At 42.2% G+C, this 23,469-nt stretch overlaps 1 protein-coding gene across 2 annotated transcripts in view; it reads right to left on the minus strand.

The window, feature by feature from the left end:
• Positions 1–5,838: 5,838 nt before the first annotated feature.
• The window catches only part of LOC143036418 (charged multivesicular body protein 2b-like), an 82,723-nt gene continuing 65,092 nt past the window's right edge, over positions 5,839–23,469 (minus strand). For both annotated transcript variants that reach the window (XM_076203759.1, XM_076203760.1), the window contains exon 5: positions 5,839–6,262. In XM_076203759.1, the coding sequence (XP_076059874.1) occupies positions 6,170–6,262 (93 nt within the window). In that variant the 3' untranslated portion in view covers positions 5,839–6,169. The remainder of the gene's footprint in view (positions 6,263–23,469) is intronic.

Genomic DNA, 23,469 nt, shown 5'->3' on the forward strand with positions numbered 1-23,469 from the left:
TATCTCAAAGGCACTTACAGCAAGTTTTTTTCATAGTCATACATACATACATATACTAAAGGGTTATTCCCCCTTACAGGGAAGATAGTCAAAAAGCAGAAACATAAATAAAAACACTCCCACCCATTCCATCCCCATATACTCCACTCCCATTCACCACCCTCCCTCCCTCTTTTCTTGGCTCCTCCTGGATGATAGGTCATCCCTGCAACTTGCCCACCACCCTGGGTCAGAAGTAGTGTCGCAAGACACAGCACATCCACAGCAAGGCAACTTTATTGAATCGGGACCCCCCCCCCCCCAATCCCCTCTCCTCATGCAGAAATGGAGAAGACGGGGAGAAATCCCTTTGGGCCATGACAATTTATTTTTCACATATACTCCCTCACCCCCCATCCTCCATCCACTCCCTTTCATGCATCATCACAGCATCATCCATACACAACCATTCTCCATTCACCCCTATCTTCTGTCCTCTCCCATACTTCCTTAACAGACATTTCCCAATTTCCAAATGCCCCTTTTACCCCATCCATCCATCTCATCCTTGGTCACCCCCTCATGATCACTCTTTCCACCTCTGCCTTCCACACCTCTTTTACTAATCTTTCTTCACTCATTCTTTCCATGTGTCCAAACCATCCCAATACTCTTCCATCAACCCTATCTCCCAACTCCCTTTCCAACCATTCTTCTCCTCACCTCGTTTCTCACTCTATCCAATCTAGTAACTCCTATCATACTTCTCAGTAAAGAAAATAGTGGTTGCACTAATAAGACCTAAACTAGAATATGCTGTGACACTATGGGCATTTAAAAAAAAAAAAAAAAAAAAAAAAAAAAAAAAAAAAAAAAAAAAAAAAAAAAAAAAAAAAAAAAAAAAAAAAAAAAAAAAAGAAAAAATTCAAAGAGCAGTGACAAAAATGGCACCTACACTATCAATTTTTGACATACGAACAAAGATTGGAGAAATTACATCTATCAACACTGGAACAAAGAAGAGAAAGAGGTGATTTGTTGACCATTTACAGAATTATGAAAGGGATGGAAATTCTTGATAAAGACGACTTATTAAAATGGGACAGAAGAGAAACAAAAGGACACGAAAAGAAGCTAAAGAAGGACAGTTACAGAAAAGATTTGAAAAAGAGTAGCTTCCCACATATAGTAATTGATGTCTGGAACAAACTAAATGGAGAAATAGTGAGTGCCAAAACTATACAAGATTTTAAGAAAAAAATGGATGCAGAGAGATATGATAATGGGTCACTATGGGCATAGCTCTCGTCCCGTAAAATACAACTAGGTAAATAAATACATAGTACTGGGAGACCTTAATGCTAGGGTAGGAAAGGGTCCAATTGATGGAGTTGTTGGGTAATGTGGAGTTCCAGGAAAGAGTCGTAGTGGAGAGTTGATGGTGGAAATGTGTCTGGAAAGAGAGTTGATGATAGCAAATACAGTGTTTCGGAAGAAAGTCAAGCATAAGTACACATGGGAGAGGGTGGTGGATGGAAGGGTGGTAGATAGAGCGTTGATGGATTATGTAGTGGTAAATAGGACTATGATAGGAAGAGTTAACCACTTCCATACGGTGACGACTACGTAGGCGTCATGAGGAGCAAGTGGGTATGCGATGATGCCGACGTCGGCATCTTGATTATATTTATTGTAGCCGTACCTACGTAACCTCTATTCTCTCTAAACTGGCTTCATCATATTTTCTATGGTTATCAAAATTCATGGATGAAAGAGAACGAAAGATTGAGCACTGACTTTATTTTTTATAATGCGATTATTATGACGCAACATCGCATGTTGGGCAGCTAATGCTGCCAGACGTGTGATGTGCCCCGGAGTGAAGAGGTTCAGGATGTACATGTGCTAAGGGGAGAGGGTGAGGGAATATCAGATCATTTTTTTGGAGGAAGGTAAGTTGAGAGTGGAGGATAGATGGAGAAAGAGGAAAGGGACAAAAGGTAGGGAGGTGCTTAGAGTGAACTCTTTAAATGAAAAGGAAAAGGAGAAGGAGTACAAGAAGAAGTTGAAGGAGGAGTGGGAGGGAGTGAAGGATAGAGTAGAGCTTGGTGTGGAGGAGGAATGGGGATGGTTCAAGGAGGGAGTCACAAAGTGTGCAAGGATGGTGTGTGGAACAAGAAGGACAGGAGGATATAGAAGGAAGGATAGTGAATGGTGGGATGAGGAAACAAAAGGTTGTAGAAGAGAAGAAGCGAGCTTTCACAGATTGGTTACAAAATAGGACGAGGGAGTCATATGAGAGGTACAAAGAAAAGAAAAGAGAAGTAAAGCAAAAGGTAAAGGAGGCAAAGAGGAGAGCAGATGTGAAGTGGGGTAAGAGTATGACAGAAAATTTTGAAAGTAATAAAAAGATGTTTTGGAAAGAAATTAAGAGAGGAAGGAGGATAGGGAGGGAAAGACAGTTGCAGTGGGAAATGCTAAGAAAATGAGAGTGATGAGTGAGGAAAATGGAGGAGAAATAAGGAAGGATGAAGTGAAGGCAGTTGTTAAGATGATGAAAGCAGGTAAGGCACCTGGTCTGGATGGATGCCATGAAGAATGTCTAAAAAAAAGGAGGTACATTGATGGTGGACTGGCTGGTGAGGTTATTTAATGTTTGCTGGAGAGAGGGTAGAGTGCCGGAGGACTGGAGGAGTGCGTGTATAGTTCCACTTTACAAAGGAAAAGGGGACAAGTGTGAATGTAGTAGTTTCAGAGGGATTAGCTTGTTAAGTGTAGTTGGGAAGGCTTATGGGAGGATCTTGATTGAGAGGATTAGGAGAGGAACAGATGGAGTAATTGGTGAGGAACAGTGTGGATTTAGGACGGGTAGAGGTTGTGTAGATCAGATCTTTGTGGTAAGACAGATATGTGAGAAAGCTATAGGAAAGGGGAAGGATGTTTTTTGGGCTTTTATGGAGCTGGAAAAGGCTTATGATAGGGTAGACAGAAAGGCACTGTGGGAGGTTTTGCGGATATATGGGATAGGAGGAAAGCTTCTAGGAGCTGTCAAGAGTTTTAATGAGAGTAGTAGAGCATGTGTCAGGATTGGAAATGGAGAGAGTGAGTGGTTCGAGGTAAAGGTGGGACTTCGTCAAGGATGCATTATGTCGCCCTGGCTGTTCAACTTATACATGGATGGGGTAGTGCGAGAAGTAAATGCAAGGGTAGTGGGTCAGGGATTGGAGATGGTTAAAGAAAATGGAGAAAAGTGGGAGGTGAGCCAGCTGTTGTTTGCAGACGACACTGCGCTTATGGCAGGATCGGAGGAGGGACTGAGGAAGTTGGTGACAGAGTTTGGGAGAGTATGTGATAGAAGAAAGCTGAAGATAAATGTGGGTACAAGTAAGGTGATAAGATGTACAAGGGGTGAAAGTGGCAGTAGGCTGGAAGTGAGCATTAAGGGAGAGCGACTGGAGGAAGTGGATAGTTTTAGATACTAGGGTGCAAATGTGGTAGGAAAAGGTGGAGTGAAGGTGGAGGTAGAATGTAGATTGAGAAAAGCGAGTAAATGCCTTGGTGGATTGAAGAGTGTGATGAGAAATAGAAATTTGGGAATGGATGCTAAGAGGAGACTGTATGGAGTGATTGTGCCAACAGCACTGTATGGGGCAGAAACATGGAACATAAGAGAGGAAGAGAGAAGGAGTTTGAATGTGTTTGAGATGAGGTGTCTGAGAAGTATGATGGGGGTTACTAGGCTAGATAGAGTGAGAAATGAGGTGAGAAGAACGGGGGTGGAAAGGGAGTTGGGAGATAGGGTTGATGAAAGAGTATTAGGATGGTTTGGACACATGGAAAGAATGAGTGAAGAAAGACTAGTAAAAGAGGTGTGGAAGGCAGATGTGGAGGGAGTGAACATGAGGGGACGTCCTAGGATGAGGTGGATGGATGGGGTGAAGGGGGCTTTGGGGAAGAGGGGAATGTCTGTTGAGGAAGGACGGGAGAGGACAGAAGACGGGTGAATGGAGAATTGTTGTATATGGAAGATGTTGTGATGCATGAGGTGGAATGGGTGGGGGGGTGAGGTAGTATGTGTGAGCAAAATTTGACGCAGCCCGAAGGGATTTCTCCCCGTCTTCTCCTTTTATGCATGGGGGGATGGAGAGGGGGGGTCGCCGATTTAATGAAGTGGCCTTGCTGTGGATGTGCTGTGTTTTGCGACACTGCTTCTGACCCAGGGCAGTGGACAAGGTGCAGGGATGACCAATCATCCAGGAGGTGCTAAGATAAGAGGGAGGGTGGAGGGGTGTGGAGTGTATTCAGGGATGGAATGGGTGAGAATGATTTTATGCCTTTTCCTTTTTGGCTACCTCCCTTGTAAGGGGGAAAAAGCCTTGGTATATATACGTAAATAAATATATTCAAACTCCTTTTATGTTCCATGTTTCTGCCCCATACAGAGCTGGCGCACAATCACTCCTTCATAAGGCATTTACTTGCTTAAAAAAATATATATATATATATACATATATATATATATATATATATATATATATACATATATATATATATATATTGTCTCCAGATTGGTCCACAAGCTTTTCAAGGAAATGTTGTCTGGGCAAAGCTAGAACAGGGCAGCATAGGGTGAGGTGTTCAGTGTATTCTGTGTGATAATAACTAGATCCGGGGCAGTTTGTTTCTGTGCCCAGGCCTATATTATCCAGGAACTGTTTTAGGTGACCTGAATGCAGTTGTGCTAGTAAGGTTTTTGTTTCATTTGGGAGGAATTTTTCTGTAGGGGTCATGTCTGGAGGGGTTTGAAGGAGTAGGGATTTTTCGAGTTTGTGTTTTTGTAATGATGTGTTGTGTAGTGCAGGTGCTAGGTTGTTGTAGATGTTGGAGCAGTATGCTCCCATCTTTTTTCCCATTCAATTGGTTGTGTTGTGTAATGTAATGAGGTAGGTGGGTAGGATTGAAGGCTTTTGTATAGAACCACATGCTTATCTTTTTTATGTAGTGTTCTATGGGAAGGATTTTGGTTTGTGTAAAGATGTTCTGTTGGGGTAGTTTTGGTACATCCTGCTATCAATCTCTATGTTTTGTTTTGTGCAATTTGTAGGGTGTCTACTTTTGTGTTCTTGATTATTGGGAACCATGATGTGGAAGTGTAGTCAAGTGTACTTTTTAAGAACTGTAGACTATGATTTGTTTCCTTCTGGTGACCAAAGCCCAAGTCTGCTACTTATCTTATTTATTTTTTTTTTCTCTATCAGGTCCTTGATTTGTGAACAAGGCTGAAGTACATGTGAGTATCAAAAGTGAGGCTCATTCATTGAGGCCTAGGTTGACCCAGTACAGGGCAACAAGGACCCAGATGCCTCCCGGATGAAGACACACTTTCCCCACTTTCAGAGTGAGGTGTGGCCATGAGAGGGCAGTTCCTGGTCTGTCTTGGGAGAAACATTGGACTGTTGTCTATGTTGTATTAGTGTGGGATAGTTTCTATGTTACCAGCTTATAGTAGGAGGAGGAAGGCAATCACCAGTAGTCAGCTCTCCTTATGTGATAAGGTTGTGAAAATACAGATGAAGTTAATGTAAAGAAATCTTGGGTTTGATCCAGAGATTGAGTGTAATACACTGGAGCTGCACCTTCAGTTAGAGATGAGAAATTGACAGGTCTACTCTAGTAAATTTTGTGTAAAAGTATGCCTATGCCTGTCTTCATCACATTTTACAAAACTTACATTTCTATATCCAAGATTTTGTTCATTAAATCCTTCCATAAGCTGTGATCATACCTCTTTCTGAGTTCACTCCAATTTGTGTTACTTCTTCAAATATTTGTTTGATGTAAATGGTAATGAAACTTGGGTTTGTGGAAACTGAGATATATGCATGGAAGTAAAAAGTAGATGGCCACAGTGGTTAAATTATCACAATGAAAACACCACAGTTGTCAGCAATAGGGCTGAAGACATTTTTTTTTTTTTAGATGATTATGGTGAACCTGCTAATATATTTGGTGTGAAAAAAGTCTAAAACTGTGATGAATATTACAAAATCTTTGCCAAACATAAAAATAATACAGATGCTCAAACTGAAGAAAGTACATTATGAAATCTAGACTGTACAGTTCACATTTCAGAAAATGTGTTGAGTGTGTTTGAACACCAAATGCTCATGCTTTCTATTGCACTGGAGTCCTACGTAGCTCTTAGTTTAGCAAGGGTCTCTTCAATTTCCCGATCAGTAGTGTCACCTAGAGCATCTTCACGTGCAGATGGAGCACCAGCCACCTGCAAAAAACAAAATTATGTATGTAATGCAATAAGAATAGTCTGAAAATATAAAACAATTCCTACCTCATAACACCTATTGGATAAATACCATAGGTATTTATTCTTTTATTGTGTACACTATTTCCCACAAGGCAGAGATGCTACACATAGAGGAGAAAGATCACATAAATAACATAAGAACATAAGAATGAAGAAGACTGCAAGAGACCATAAGGCCTACACTAAGCAGCTCCATATCCATCACCATCTGTCATCCCCATCCATAAAGTTGTCTAACCATTTCTTAAAACAACTGATAGTTTCAGCGCTCACTACATGGTTACTAAGTCTATTCATTGACCACCCATTTAGTAAACCAATTCTTGCTTATTTCCTTCTTAAATCTAAATTTTTCCAGTTTAAATCCATTACTGCAAGTCCTGCCCTGTTGTTTTAATATGATGACCTTGTTTGCATCACCTTTGTTAGCCTTTGATCCACTTGAACACCTCTATTAGATCACCCTACACTCTGCGTCTTTTCAGAGAATGTAAGGTGCCTAAGCCTCTCTTCGTAAGGCAAGTTTCTGAGTCCATGTATCATTTTGGTCATTCTTCTCTGTACTGATTCTAGTGAATTGATGTCCATTCTATAGGACGGAGACAAAAAACTGTACCACATAGTCAAGGATGGGTCCATCACTAGATAGAGTTTGATAATTACCTCTGCACTTCTATCTGTTACCATCCTAGCAATGAAACCTAATGCTCTGTTAGCTTCCAAGGCATTTACTCGCTTCTCTCAATCTACATTCTACCTCCACCTTCACTCCACCTTTTCCTGCTACACTTGCACCCAAGTATCTAAAACTATCCACTTCCTCCAGTCTCTCTCCCTTAATGTTCACTTCCAGTCTACTGCCACTTTCACCCCTTGTACATCTCATCACCTTACTTTTACCCACATTTATCTTTAGCTTTCTTCTATCACATACTCTCCCAAACTCTGCCACCAGCTTCCTCAATCCCTCCTCTGACCCTGCCACAAGCGCAGTGTCGTCCGCAAACAACAGCTGGCTCACCTCCCACTTTTCTCCATTTTCTTTAACCATCTCCAATCCCTGACCCACTACCCTAGCATTCACCTCTCGCACCACCCCATCCATGTATAAGTTGAACAGCCAGGGCGACATAACGCATCCTTGACGAAGTCCCACCTTTACTTCAAACCACTCACTCTCTCCATTTCTAATCCTGACACAAGCTCTACTACTCTCATAAAAACTCTTGACAGCTCCCAAAAGCTTTCCTCCTATCCCATAAATCTGCATAACCTCCCACAGTGCCTTTCTGTCTACCCTATCATAAGCCTTTTCCAGATCCATAAAAGCCCAAAAAACATCCTTCCCCTTTCCTATAGCTTTCTCACAAAGATCTGATCTACACAACCTCTACCTGTCCTAAATCCACACTGTTCCTCACCAATTACTCCTGTTCCTCTCCTAATCCTCTCAATTAAGATCCTCCCATAAGCCTCCCCTACTACACTTAACAGGCTAATCCCTCTGAAACTACTACATTCACACTTGTCTCCCTTTTCCCTTGTAAAGAGGAACTATACAGGCACTTCTCCAGTCCTCCGGTACTCTACCCTCTCTCCAGCAAACATTAAATAACCTCACCAACCAGTCCACCATCACTGAACCTCCCTTTTTCAGACATTCTGCATGGCATCCATCCAGACCAGGTGCCTTACCTGCTTTCATCATCTTTACAACTGCCTTCACCTCATCCTTCCTTATTTCTCTTCCATTCTCCTCACTCATCACTCTCATTTTCTTCGCATTTCCCACTGCAGCTATCTTTCCTTCCCTATCCTCCTTCACATTTAGCAACTCCCTAAAATATTCTGACCATCTTCCCCTTACTGCCATCTCTTCCATTATCATCTCTCCATCTGTACCTTTTACCTTTTCTTCCCTACTTGATTCGCCTCCTCTTCCTCTCTTAATTTCTTTCCAAAACATCTTTTTATTACTTTCAAAATTTTCTGTCATACTCCTACCCCATTTCACATCTGCTCTCCTCTTTGCCTCTTTTACCTTTTGCTTTACTTCTCTTTTCTTTTCTTTGTACGTCTCATATGACTCCCCTGTCCTCTTTTGTAACCAATCTGTGAATGCTCGCTTCTTCTCTTCTACAGCCTTCTTTGTTTCCTCATCCCACCATTCACTACCCTTTCTTCTATTTCCCCCTGTCCTTCTTGTTCCACACACCATCCTTGCACACTTTAAGACTCCCTCCTTGAACCATCCCCATTCCTCCTCCACACCCATCTCTGCTCCATCCTTTACTCCCTCCCACTCCTCCTTCAGCTTCTTTTCGTACTCCTTCTCCTTTTCCTTTTCATTCAAGGAGTTCACTCTAAGAACCTCCCTACCTTTTGTCCCTTTCCTCTTTCTCCATCTATCCTCCACTCTCAGCTTACCTTCCACCAAAAAATGATCTGATATTCCCCCACCCTCTCCCCTTAGCACATGTACATCCTTAACTCTTCCTATCATAATCCTATTTACCACTACATAATCCATTAGCGCTTTATCTACCACCCTTCCCTCCACCACCCTCTCCCATGTGTACTTATGCTTGACTTTCTTCTGAAACACTGTATTTGCTATCATCAACTCTCTTTCTAGACACATTTCCACCATCAACTCTCCACAACGATTCTTTCCTGGAACTCCACACTTCCCAACCACTCCATCGATTGGACCATTTCCCACCCTAGCATTAAGGTCTCCCAGTACTATTACATTGACATTTCTTCCTAAACCCTCTATGCACTCATTTAAATCTATCCAAAAGGCCTCCCTTTCTTCCACGCTCTTCTCACTGCCAGGCCCATATGCACTTACAAAGACCCACATCTCCTTTCCCAGTTTCACCTTCATCCACATTATCCTTGAGGAAACCTCCTTCCACTCCACTACCTGTTTACCTATCTCCTCACTTACTAGAATAGCCACCCCTTCCCTCCCTCGCCCTCTCTTCACTCCTGATAACCTTCCACTTACATTCCCAAACTTACACTCACCCTTCCCTTTCAACTTAGTTTCACTCAAAGCCAACACATCCATCTTTCTTCTCACAAACATACTACCTATCTCTTCCCTTTTACTCTCATCTGTACCACATCCACGCACATTAAAAGACCCAAACCTTAGGGTGCTGGCCCGAGGCCCTCCAGCACCCCTTATGCCTTCACTTTTCTTTTTAGGATATATGCCCCGTGGGGCTACAGGGAGAAGGATGCCTAGTCCCTCTCCCCGTCCCTTTCTTCTCGCCTCTTACGATCCAAGCAGTAGGCACAAAACCAGTGTCTATTGATTTATTAAATATTTCAGTTAACTGGACACAGATTTCAAATTTACACTCTTTAAGTACTCTCAGAAAAATTTCTTCTGGATCCGGGGATTTTGTAGCTTTAAGTCTTTCAATCTACTTGACTACTTCTACTTTAATAATGCTGATATTAGTCTACTGTGGAACCCCACCATTCGTTTGCCTTTCTATTCGTACAACTCATTATTCATCCAACTTGTTCAAAGTAAACTTCAACTCGTCATTCATACTTGCCCCGCAATTCAGACAGTGTCACCTTGTTACTGGTTGCGCCATGCAATCTCGTGATAGCTTCCATAAACTACGCATCATCCACACAAGCTTCGTGAAACTTTGTGCTACTTTATTGCTATTTTTTGTTATCTTTATTAAAATTAGTGCAGCCATGGGTCCAAAAAAGATTAGTGATTCAACCAAGCCTAAAAGGAAAGCAGTGAGAACGACAATTGAAAAAAGAACTCATTGCAAAGTTTGAAAGTGGGACCGTATCTCTGACCTGGCAACTCAGTATGGCATGGTGAAATCAACCATATCGTCTATACTGAAAAATAAAGACATAATGAAAGAGGCTAATGTGGCAAAAGGAGTGACCGTTCTTGCTGTGAACAGGCCACCTATAATTGAACAGGTGGAAAAACTTTTGTTAGTTTGGATTAACGAAAAACAACTTGCTGGTGACAGCATTTCTGAAACAATAATTTATGAAAGAGCAAAGCAGTTGCATGATGACCTTAAGCGAGACAGCTCTGGAACCTGTGCACAGTGATGAATTTAGAGCAAGTAGGGGGTGGTTTGATCAATTTAAGAAACGAAGTGGCATTCACAGTGTTGTTAGGTGTGGGGAGGCTGCCAGTGCAAACAAAGATGCTGCTGAAAAGTTTGTTGGGGAATTTAAAAACTTGGTTGAGAGTGAGGGATTTACTCCTCACCAAGTTTTTAATTGTGATGACACTGGCCTCTTCTGGAAGAAGATGCCTAAGAGGACCTACATCACAAAAGAGGAGAAATCATTGCCAGGACACAAGCCTATGAAAGACAGGCTTACACTCTTGTTGTGTGCTAATGCTAGTGGGGACCTCAAAATTAAACCTTTGCTTGTCTACCACTCAGAAAACCCAAGAGTGTTCAAGAAAAATGTTATAAAAAGTAAACTCAGTGCAATGTGGAGGGCTAATAGTAAGGCTTGGGTAACAAGGCAGTTCTTCACCAAGTGGATATATGAAGTGTTTGCCCCAAGTGTGAAAAAATATCTAGAGCAGAAAAATTTACCACTCAAGGCCCTTCTGGTAATGGACAATGCTCCTGTTCACCCTCCAGGCTTGGAGGAAGATCTGGTGGGTGAATACAGCTTCATCCAAATGAGGTTTTTGCCCCCTAATACCACTCCTCTAATCCAGCCCATGGATCACCAGGTCATTTCAAACTTCAAAAAGCTTTACACAAAAGCACTTTTTCAAAGGTGCTTTGAAGTGACCTCTGACACAGAACTAACCCTCAGGGACTTTTGGAAGAACCATTTCAATATCCTTCATTGTTTGAGGATAATAGACAAAGTCTGGGGAAGTTTCTTTCAGGACACTGAACTCTGCCTGGAGGAATCTGTGGCAAGACTGTGTGGCAGCCAGAGACTTTGAAGGCTTTCATACAGAGCCTGTAGTGGTGGATGATATTGTGTCCCTGGGGAAGTCCATGGGATTGGATGTAGACAGTAATGATGTGGAGTTGTTGGTCGAAGACCATAGAAATGAGCTGACAACTGAAGAACTCCAAGAACTGCACAGGGAGCAGCAAGAAAAAGTGGTTGAAGAACTTTCTTCTTCAGAGGAGGATAGTAAGGGAAGTATTTCCACTACAGAAATTAAAGAACCGTGTTATCACTGGGAGAAAACACAGAGTGGTGGAAAAATGACATCCTAACATTGCTGTGGTCAACAGGAGCATTAATTTGTTCAATAACAATACTATTGACCATTTTAGAAAAATTCTGAGAAATCGTCAAAGGCAGACAACATTGGACAGGTTTTTAAAGAAAAAATCCCAAGATTCTTTTAGTGCAAAAAGACAGAAAAAAGAAAGAACACCAGAAAGAGAGAAAACACCTGAAGGGATGTTACCTGATGTTTATATGTAAGGTGACTCCCCTTCCAAACAGTAACATCAACAAGCCTCCTCCTCCTCTACACCTTCCACTTATGCCATCAGCTCACCTCAGTACAGGTAAAGTCCAGTTAGATTTTTTTTATTTCATGTACTGTACAGTACTGTATATTTATTGTTTTTCATAGTTTTTATGTATTCTATGCTCACTGGCTGAGCGGGTTAGGGCGTCGTTACTTGCGGCAAAGGTCGAGGTGAGGGTGGTTCAAATCCTGCCACCAGCGAAGTTGAACCAAGGGCATGGTTCATTAAATTCCACACTACAAAGCCCTCCGTGAGGGGCACCATCCTAGCTTCCCGATAGGGAGGAGTATGTGACGTTAAACCATATCATCATGCTTAAAATATTATTACAATAAGCAATAATCTGTGGGTCTGGAACGGATTAATCCAATTTACATTATATCTTATGGGAAAAAATTATTCGCCATTCATACAAATCACCATTCGAATAGCCTCCTGGAATAGATTATGTATGAATAGCGAGGTTCCACTGTACTTTCTTCATCCCCACTGAAAATTGGATCGCAGTCAGGTACCTTATCTAACTTCTCATTAGTAAACACGGAGAGAAAATATTTGTTAAACTCCTCACTCATTTTTTCCTCCAATTCTATCATGACATTTTCATAATTTCTAATTGGGCCTATTCTTTCTTTATTTTTTGTTCTGTAGAGATGAAACCCTTTGGGTTGGATCTTGCTTGACTGGCAACCTTAATTTCATAGTTATGTTTTGCTGTATGTGCATTCTTTTTAACCAGCTTTGCCATTTCATTATATCTTGATCTAAGCTGTGTTTCCCTCTTTTTTATTTTTACGTAAAGTCCTCTTTTCATTCCAATCTCATGTTTCAGTCTGTCCGTCATCCATTTGTGAGTATGTACTATTCTTCCATATTGACTTCAGGGGGATAAATGTATTTTGTGCATTAATAATTAAATCAGTTAGATTGCTATACATTTCATCCAAATCACTGACCTGGCTGTTGACCCCCCCCCAACCCCAAGTGACCTGACCCAAGGTATGCATATTACCCTCCATGACCCAACCCCTGGTCATGACCTGACTCCTGGTCATGTCCTGACACCTGACTGTGCCAATGATGTCCAAATCATCTGTATGACATTTCATATTCAATTTCAAATAGTTTTTTTTTTTTTTAATGTCAAAGTTGGCTCTCCTGAAGTCTGGTACTTGGATGTTAGTCGTACTTTTTAATTTTTCCCAAATAATATTAAATCTTATTTCTTGATGATCACTAGAACCTAGACTATCTCCCACTTTTACGTTACTCATTAGGTGCTCATTATTAGTTAAAAGTAAGTCCAGAGTATTTTCTCCCCTTGTAGGATCAGTAATCATTTGTTTTAGGAAATTACCCTGCACCACATCTAAATTTTGTTTTGTTTCCTGATCCACTAAAATTTCCCAGTCAATGTTTCTATAATTAAAATCTCCCATGATCACAACATTTTTGTACTGGGATGCTATGCAAATTTCATGAATCAGGAGATCAGTCTGCTCAATGCTGTGGTTAGGTCTATACAGGAACACCAATAATAACTTTCTTATTCTTGCCTATAATCTCCACCTAAATAGATTCTGTACTATCCTCTTCCTTAATCGAATTATTGATAATACAATTTATTGTATTTCTAACGAAAAGTGCTACTCCTCCCCCACTCCTGCCAACTCTGTCCTTGTGAAAAAACTTATATCTTTCTATTTTGATTTCCGGAAGGAAAGGTTTATCAGCCATGTTGATCCAGGATTCAGTAATAGCTATAATATCAAAATTCTCTACACATGCTTTACTTTGCAGCAAATCAATTTTGTTTATTAAGCTTCTGCTATTTGTGTAGTAAACTTTAAGTTTATCCTCCCTCCACCTGCTTTGGTGATTCTTTTCACAGTCCCTCCCTGAGCTGTTTCTATTGCCTAAACTATATTCCGATACTTCCCCCTACTCCCCCGTAATCTACCTGAAAAAACCCTGTAGGATGCCTACTTCTTGCTCAAGGGATTCAGCAAGGAGCTGAAATCCTCTGGGTGACAAGTGCACCCTGTCCCTTGTATATAGATGATTCTTACCATAGAAGCAATCCCAGATGTCGACAAATGCCCATCCATTGGCCTTACAATGTTTTGCCAGCCTGCAATTCATTGCAATAGCCCTGGAATGCCACATGCCTTCAACTCTACACCTCAGAAGAATTCCACATACAACAGGAACACCTCCCTTATTCCTAATTTTGTCTAGCGCATCCCGGAACCGTGCAAAGAATTCCTCACTCCCTAACTTACATATGTCATTGCCCCCAGCACTCAAGCAAATGATGGGGTCCCTACCTTCCCCTACTAAACACTCTTCAATCCTATCTCTAACATCACCTATCCCTGTGCTGGGGAAACACACCTGCATCCTATGTTTCCTATCTTTATCACAGAAAGCCTTGTCTAAGTACCTCACTTGACTGTCCCCTGCAACTAAAATCTCACCTGCTTAATGTCTTTCTCATACAACCTTTTCACACCAGACAATTTCACAAAATCATTTTACTGAGTGACCAATAAGCTAAACCACTGGTTGTGGCCAAGGGTCTCCTGCAAAAGAGTGCTGGGACTACACACTGATCTACATCCCTTCCATTCCTAATTGCTTTTATCACAAGAAAACTGAACTACATTACTTCCCTGGCAGTACTGCCAGCTCATCCATGGTACAGTTGTCTCATGAAACATGTCATCACCTTCATGTCCTCTCCAACTCGCAGGAACCAATGACAGCCACCTGCATGTGGTAGCCCTGAGAGATGGATGGCAAAGGTGCCCCTTCCCTCCATAAGGAGGGGCAGCCCTATGGACATGACACTGGTCTCTGGACTGGACCTAAGATCTTTCCCTATCAACTTCAACTTTATTTCTTTTACTTTTCCACACATAGCTGTCAATTAGCAATTGCTCCCATTCCCTTACCACTTTCAGCCAATAACATGGAAATAGTCCCACACTAATACAACACAGTCTGAAATTTGTTCCCAGAGATTTGTGGGAAGGCCCACTCCTAGCAAAGGATTACAAAGGCAGAGCATGCCGACAGGAGACCTTTTGGTCCATAACTAGGTCCGATGCAAAAAATATATATAATGATGAGTAATATATATATATATATATATATATATATATAAATAAAAATTATAATATAAATAATGATGAATAAAATAAATGCATTATAGTTAAATAATAAACAAACAAGTAAATAGTGATGATATGGTTTAACATCACACACTCCCCCCCTATCGGGAAGCTAGGATGGTGCCCCTCACAGAGGGCTTTGTAGCAACAAATAGTAAATAATAATAAAATTGACAGATAAATAATAACAAATAAAAATGAAGCAAATAAACAGACAAATAACAACAAATAAACAAATATTAAACAAATATCATTACAGCATCTTGCTTAGATGTTTATCTGAACGAATCTTAAAGCTTCGAACTGAACTATATTACACTGCCTCTGCAGGATGTTTATTCCAATCATTAACTACATGGATGGCAAAGTTGTTTCTACTCACTTCCAAATTAAATCTATTTCCTGACAGTTTGAGACCATTATTTCTTGTCAGACTCTCATTCAGTGTAAGAATTTTGTCACTTTTGATGTCCTAGAATCTTATTTTGCTTTCTCACAGACTGAAATACACTGTTTAGATGATTTGAGATCGTTACTGATAATTACACCAAGATCCTTTTCACTATCCACTTTTGTTATCAAATTTCTGAACAAATTTTTCCCCCTTACAAGGGAGGTAGCCAAAAAGGAAAAGGCATAAAATCATTTCCACCCATTCCATCCCTGAATACACTCCACACCCCTCCACCCTCCCTCCTATCTTAGCACCTCCTGGATGACGGGTCATCCCTGCACCTTGTCCACTGCCCTGGGTCAGAAGCAGTGTCGCAAGACACAGCACATCCACAGCAAGGCCGCTTCATTAATTCGGCGACCCCCCCCCTCTCCGTCCCCCCATGCATAAAAGGAGAATACGGGGAGAAATCCCTTCGGGCTGCGTCAAAATTTGCTCACACATACTACCTCACCCCCCATCCCCCCCGCCCATTCCACCACATGAAATCACAACATCATCCATATACAACCATTCTCCATTCACCCCTGTCTTCTGTCCTCTCCCGTCCTTCCTCAACAGACATTCCCCTCTTCCCCAAAGCCCCCTTCACCTCATCCTCACCCCCTCCACATCTGCCTTCCATACCTCTTTTACTAGTCTTTCTTCACTCATTCTTTCCATGTGTCCAAACCATCCTAATATTCTTTCATCAACCCTATCTCCCAGCTCCCTTTCCACCCCTGTTCTCCTCCTCACCTCCTCATTTCTCACTCTATCTAGCCTAGTAACTCCCATCATACATCATACTCTCCCAAACTCTGTCACCAACTTCCTCAATCCCTCCTCCGATCCTGCCACAAGCGCAGTGTCGTCTGCAAACAACAGCTGGCTCACCTCCCACTTTTCTCCTTTTTCTTTAACCATCTCCAATCCCTGACCCACTACCCTTGCATTTACCTCTCGCACTACCCCATCCATGTATAAGTTGAACAGCCAGGGTGACATAACGCATCCTTGACGAAGTCCCACCTTTACCTCGAACCACTCACTCTCTCCATTTCCAATCCTGACACAAGCTCTACTACTCTCGTAAAAACTCTTGACAGCTTCCAGAAGCTTTCCTCCTATCCCGTATATCTGCATAACCTCCCACAGTGCCTTTCTGTCTACCCTATCATTGTACTTACTGTTATTTTTACCTATGTGCATAACCTTCCATTTGCTTGTGTTAAATTTCAAGCATAAGTACACATGGGAGAGGGTGGTGGATGGAAGGGTGGTAGATAGAGCGCTAATGGATTATGTAGTGGTAAATAGGATTATGATAGGAAGAGTTAAGGATGTACATGTGCTAAGGTGGGGGAATATCAGATCATTTTTTGGTGGAAGGTAAGTTGAGAGTGGAGGATAGATGGAGAAAGAGGAAAGGGACAAAAGGTAGGGAGGTTCTTAGAGTGAACTCTGAATGAAAAGGAAAAGGAGAAGGGTTATGAAAAGAAGCTGAAGGAGGAGTGGGAGGGAGTGAAGGATAGAGTAGAGCTGGGTGTGGAGGAGTAATGGGGATGGTTCTAGGAGGGAGTCATAAAGTGTGCAAAGATTGTGTGTGGAACAAGGACAGGGGGAAATAGAAGAAAGGGTAGTGAATGATGGGATGAGGAAGCAAAGAAGGTTGTAGAAGAGAAGAAGCGAGCTTTCACAGATTGGTTACAAAATAGGATGAGGGAGTCATATGAGAGGTACAAAGAAAAGAAAAGAGAAGTAAAGCAAAAGGTAAAGGAGGCAAAGAGGAGAGCAGATGTTAAGTGGGGTAAGAGTATGACAGAAAATTTTGAAAATAATAAAAAGATGTTTTGGAAAGAAATTAAGAGAGGAAGAGGAGGCGAATCAAGTAGAGAAGAAAAGGTAAAAGGTGCAGAAGGAGAGATGATAATGGAAGAGAAGGCAGTAAGGGGAAGATGGGCAGAATATTTTAGGGAATTGCTAAATGTGAAGGAGGATAGGGAGGGAAAGATAGCTGCAGTGGGAAATGCAAGAAAATGAGTGATGAGTGAGGAGAATGGAAGAGAAATAAGGAAGGATGAGGTGAAGGCAGTTGTTAAGATGATGAAAGCAGGTAAGGCACCTGGTCTGGATGGATGCCATGCAGAATGTCTGAAAAAGGGAGGTACAGTGATGGTGGAATGGCTGGTGAGGTTATTTAATGTTTGCTGGAGAGAGGGTAGAGTGCCGGAGGATCGGAGGAGTGCCTGTATAGTTCCAAGGGAAAAGGGGACAAGTATGAATGTAGTAGTTTCAGAGGGAGCTTGTTAAGTGTAGTTGGGAAGGCTTATGGGAGGATCTTGATTGAGAGGATTAGGAGAGGAACAGAAGGAGTAATTGGTGAGGAACAGTGTGGATTTAGGATGGGTAGAGGTTGTGTAGATCAGATCTTTGTGGTAAGACAGATATGTGAGAAAGCTATAGGAAAGCTGAAGGATATTTTTTGGGCTTTTATGGATCTGGAAAAGGCTTATGATAGGGTAGACAGAAAGGCACTCTGGGAGGTTATGCAGATATACGGGATAGGAGGAAAGCTTCGGGGAGCTGTCAAGAGTTTTTATGAGAGTAGTAGAGCTTGGGTCAGGATTGGAAATGGAGAGAGTGGTTCGAGGTAAAGGTGGGACTTCGTCAAGGATGCGTTATGTTGCCCTGGCTGTTCAATTTATACATGGATGAGGTGGTGCAAGAGGTAAATGCAAGGGTAGTGGGCAAGGGATTGGAGATGGTTAAAGAAAATGGAGAAAAATGGGAGGTGAGCCAGCTGTTCTTTGCGGACGACACTGCGCTTGTTGCAGGATCGGAGGAGGGATTGAGGAAGTTGGTGACAGAGTTTGGGAGAGTATGTGATAGAAGAAAACTGAAGATAAATGTGGGTAAAAGTAAGGTGATGAGATGTACAAGGGGTGAAAGTGGCAGTAGACTGGAAGTGAGCATTATGGGAGAGCGACTGGAGGAAGTGGATAGTTTTAGATACTTGGGTGCAAATGTGGCAGGAAAAGGTGGAGTGAAGGTGGAGGTAGAATGTAGATTGAGAGAAGCTAGTAAATGCCTTGGTGGATTAAAGAGTGTAATGATCAATAGACATTTGGGAATGGATGCTAAGAGGAGACTGTATGAAGGAGTGATTGTGCCAACAGCACTGTATGGGACATAAACATGGAACATAAGAGAGGAAGAGAGGAGTTTGAATGTGTTTGAGATGAGGTGTCTGAGAAGTATGATGGGGGTTACTAGGCTAGATAGAGTGAGAAATGAGGAGGTGAGGAGAACAGGGGTGGAAAAGGGGGTTTCTAGATAGGGTTGATGAAAGAATATTAGGATGGTTTGGACACATGGAAAGAATGAGTGAAGAAAGACTAGTAAAAGAGGTATGGAAGGCAGATGTGGAGGGAGTGAACATGAGGGGACGTCCTAGAGTGAGGTGGATGGATGGGGTGAAGGGGGCTTTGGGGAAGAGGGGAATGTCTGTTGAGGAAGGACGGGAGAGGACAGAAGACAGGGGTGAATGGAGAATGGTTGTATATGGATGATGTGATTGCATGAGGTGGAATATGCGGGGGGATGGGGGGTGGGGTAGTATGTGTGAGCAAATTTTGACGCAGCCCGAAGGGATTTCTCCCCGTCTTCTCCTTTTATGCAATGGGGGGACGGAGAGCGGGGTTGTCTTTTTAATGAAGAGGCCTTGCTGTGGATGTACTGTGTCTTGCGACATTGCTTCTGACCCAGGGTAGTGGACAAGGTGCAGGGATGACCCGTCATCCAGGAGGTGCTAAGATAAGAGGGAGGGTGGAGGGGTGTGGAGTGTATTCAGGGATGGAATGGGTGGAAATGATTTTATGCCTTTTCCTTTTTGGCTACCTCCCTTGTAAGGGGGAAAAAGCCTTGGTATATGTATATAAATTTCATTAGCCACTTTTCAGACCATTGCTGTAATTTATCTAAATCTTCTTGAATATATAATTGATCTAAGTGATCATTTGCCATTCTGCACAATATTGTATCATCAGCAAAATTGGAGACAATAGATTTTAGTCCATGGTCTATATCATTTATGTAGACCACTTGAATCGTAAGAGGCAACAAAAATGGGATGGATTAGCACTAGGCATCCTTCTCCCTGTAGCCCCAAAGGGGGCATTCCTAAAATAAGTAAAGGCATAAGAGGGGCTTGGAGTTTTACAACCAGTACCCTAAGGTTTGGGTCTTTCAATGTGTGTGGATGTAGTACAAATGAGAGTAAAAGGGAAGAGACAGGCAGTATGTCTGTGAGAAGAAAGATGAATGTGTTGGCTTTGAGTGAAACTAAGTTGAAAGGCAGGGAAGAGTGTGAGTTTGGGAGGGTAGTTGGGAGGTTCTCAGGAGTGAAGAGAGGACATGGGAGAGAAGAGGTGGCTATACTAGTAAGTGAAGATATAGGTAAACATGTAGTGGAGTGGAGGGAGGTTTCTTCAAGGTTAACCTCTTCAGTACGGGCCAAAATCTCGCGGGCAGCACTGGCTGCCAGACGTACGATGTGTCGTAATAATACTCGCATCATAAAATATAGTCACCGCTTATATAGATCGTTCTCTCTTTCACCCGTGAATTTTGATAACCATAGAAAACGTGATGAAGACAGTTTAGAGAGTATGTCATTACGCAGGGGCAACTACAATAAATATAATCAAGATGCCGATATGGCAGCCTCGCGTATCCACTCGCTCCTCATGCCGCCTACGTATGCGGCACTGTATGGAAGGGGTTAATGTGGATGAAGGTGAAACTGGGAAGTGAGATGTGGGTTTTTGTAAGTGCATATGGGCCTGATAGTGAAAAGAGTGTAGAAGAAAGGGAAGCTTTTTGGATAGATTTAAATGAGTGCATAGAGGGATTATGGAGGAACGTCAAAGTAGCGGTATTGGGAGACCTTAATGCTAGGGTAGGAAATGAACCAATGGAGTGGTTAGGAAGTGTGGAGTTCCAGGAAAGAATCGTAGGAGAGTTGATGGTGGAGATGTGTCTAGGGAGTTGATGATAGCAAATACAGTGTTTAGGAAGAAAGTTAAGCATAAGTACACATGGGAGAGGGTGGTGGATGGAAGGGTGGTAGATAGAGCATTAATGGACTATGTAGTGGTAAATAGGAGTATAGTGGGAAGATTTAAGGATGTACATGTGCTAAGGGGAGAGAGTGGGGGAATATCAGATCATTTTCTGGAAGGCAAATTGAGAGTGGAGGATACATGGGGAAATAGGAAAAGGGCAGTAGGTAGGGAGGTGCTTAGAGTGAACTGGTTAAATGAGAAAGAAAAAGAGTACAAGAAGAAGCTGAGGAGTGGGAGGGAGTGAAGAATAGAGTAGAACTAGTACAGGAGGAATGGGGATGGTTCAAGGAGGGAGTGACAAGGTGTGCAAAGATGGTGTGTGGAACAAGGAGGATGGGAGGAAATAGAAGGAATGAGTGGGATGAGGAAACAAAGAAGGTTGTGGAAGAGAAGAAGCAAGCTTTCACAGATTGGTTACAAAATAGGATGAGGGAATCATATGAGAGATACAAAGAAAAGAGAAGTAAAGCATAAGATAAAGGAGGCAAAGAGGAGAGCAGATGTGAAATGGGGTAAAAGTATGACAGAAAATTTTGAAAATAGTAAAAAGATGTTTTGGAAACAAATCAAAGGAAGAGGAGGCAAATCAAGTAGAGAAGAAAAGGTAAAAGGTGCAGATGGAGAGATGATAATTGAAGAGAAGGCAGAGTAAGATGGGCAAAGTATTTTAGGGAGTTGCAAAATGTGAGGGAGGATAGGGAAGGAAAGATAGTTGGAGTGGGAAGTGCTAAGAAAATGACCTGAAGAGTGAGGAAAATGGAGGAGAAATAAGGAAAGATGAAGTGAAGGCAGTTGTTAAGATGATAAGCAGGTAAGGCACCTGAGTTGTATGGACATCATGCAGAATGTCTGAAAAAAGGAGGTACAAAGATGGTGGACTCCCTGGTGAGGTTAATGTTTGTTTAAGAGAGGGTAGAGTGCCGGAGGACTGGAGGAGTGCCTGTATAGTTCCACTTAACTAGGGAAAAGGGGACAAGTGCGAGTGTAACAGTTTCAGAGGGATAAGCTGGTTAAGTGTAGTTGGGAAGGCTTATGGGAGGGTCTTGATTGAGAGAATTAGGAGAGGAACAGAGGGAATAATTGGTGAGGAACAGTGTGGGTTTAGGAAAGGTAGGGGTTGCGTAGATCAGATTTTTGTGGTAAGACATATATATCAGAAAGCTATAGGAAAAGGTAAGGATGTTTTCTGGGATTTTATGGATTTGGGAAAGGCTTATGACAGGGTAGATAGGAAGGCACTGTGGGAGGTATTGCAGATATATGGGATAGGAGGAAAGCTTTTTGGAGCTATCAAGAGTTTTTATGAGAATAGTAGAACATGTGTCAGGATTAGAAATGGAGAAAGTGAGTAGTTTGATGTAAAGGTGGGACTTCATCAGGGATGTGTTATGCTGCCCTGGCTGTTCAATTTACACATGGATGGGGTGGTGAGAGAGGTAAATGCAATGGTAGTGGGTCAGGGATTGGAGCTGGTTAAAGAAAATGGAGAAAAGTGGGAGATAAGCCAGAGGTTGTTTGCAGATGACACTGCACTTGTAGCAGGATCAAAGAAGGGATTGAGGAAGTTAGTGACATAGTTTAGAAAGGTGTGTGAAAGAAGGAATTTGAAGATAAATGTGGGTAAAAGTAAGGTGATGAGATGTACAAGATGAGAAAGTAGCAGCAGACTGGAAGTGAGCATTAAGAGAGAGAGACTGGACAAAGTGGATAGTTTTAGATACTTGGGTGCAAATGTGGCAGGAAACAGAGGAGTGGAGGTGAAGGTAGAATATAGATTGAGAGGAGCGAGTAAATGCCTTGGGGAATTAAAAAGTGTAATGAGGAATAGACATTTGGGAATGGATGCTAACAAGAGAATGTATGGAGTGATTGTGCCAACAGCACTGTATGGGGGCAGAAACATGGAACATAAGAGAGGAGTTTGAATGTGTTTGAGAGGTGTCTGAGAAGTAAGGTAGGGGTTACTAGGCTGGATATAGTGAGAAACAAGGAGGTGAGGAGGAGAGTGAGGGTGGAAAGGGAGTTGGGAGATAGGGTTGATGAAAGTGTATTGGGATGGTTTGGACACATGGAAAGAATGAGTGAAGAAAGATTAGTAAAAGAGGTGTGGAAGGCAGAGGTGGAAGGAGTAAACATGAGGGGTCAACCTAGGATGAGATGGTTGGATGGGGCAAAAGGGGCTTTGAGAAAGAGGGGAATGTCTGTTGAGGAAGGATGGGGGAGGACAGAAGATAGGGGTGAATGGAGAATGGTTGTATATAGATGATGCTGTGATGCATGAGGTGGAATGGGTGGGGGATGAGGAGTGAGGGAGTATGTGTGAAAAAAATTTTGATGCAGCCCAAAGGGATTTTTCCCCATCTTCTCCTTTTCTGAATGAGTGGCCGGAAAGCGGGGTCGCTGATTTAATGAAGTGGCCTTGCTGTGGATGTGCTGTGTCTTGTGACACTGCTTCTGACCTAGGGCAGTGGGCGAGATGCAGGGATGACCCATCATCCAGGTGCCAAGATAAGAGGGAGGGAAGAGGGTGGAGGGGAGTGGAGTGTGATAGGGTGGGAGTGGTTTATATGCCTTTGTTTTTTGGCTATCTCCCTTATAGGGGGGAGAGGGACCTTAGGTATATGTATGTAAAATACATTCAATAAAGAAGTTCCACCCAAACATCAACTTACAAATTCTCTAAATATACAATAACTTGCTAACTGTCAAACCAATAATTGCTTTGGTGGAGGTAATATGTAATACAAACTTGCAAATTGTGTGTATTTGCTTAAATGATCAGATGGTGAATCACATGGGTGTGCACATACTTTTCAGAGAAGACAGAGTTTGCACACTAGCAAATTTCTACACACACTCATAGCAAAAAATTAAAGGGAATATTGCATGGGGAGCTGACAACCAGTGACTG

Source organism: Oratosquilla oratoria, chromosome 20 (assembly GCF_046742065.1).
Source record: "Oratosquilla oratoria isolate Oo_2021 chromosome 20, ASM4674206v1, whole genome shotgun sequence".
Taxonomy (NCBI): domain Eukaryota; kingdom Metazoa; phylum Arthropoda; class Malacostraca; order Stomatopoda; family Squillidae; genus Oratosquilla; species Oratosquilla oratoria.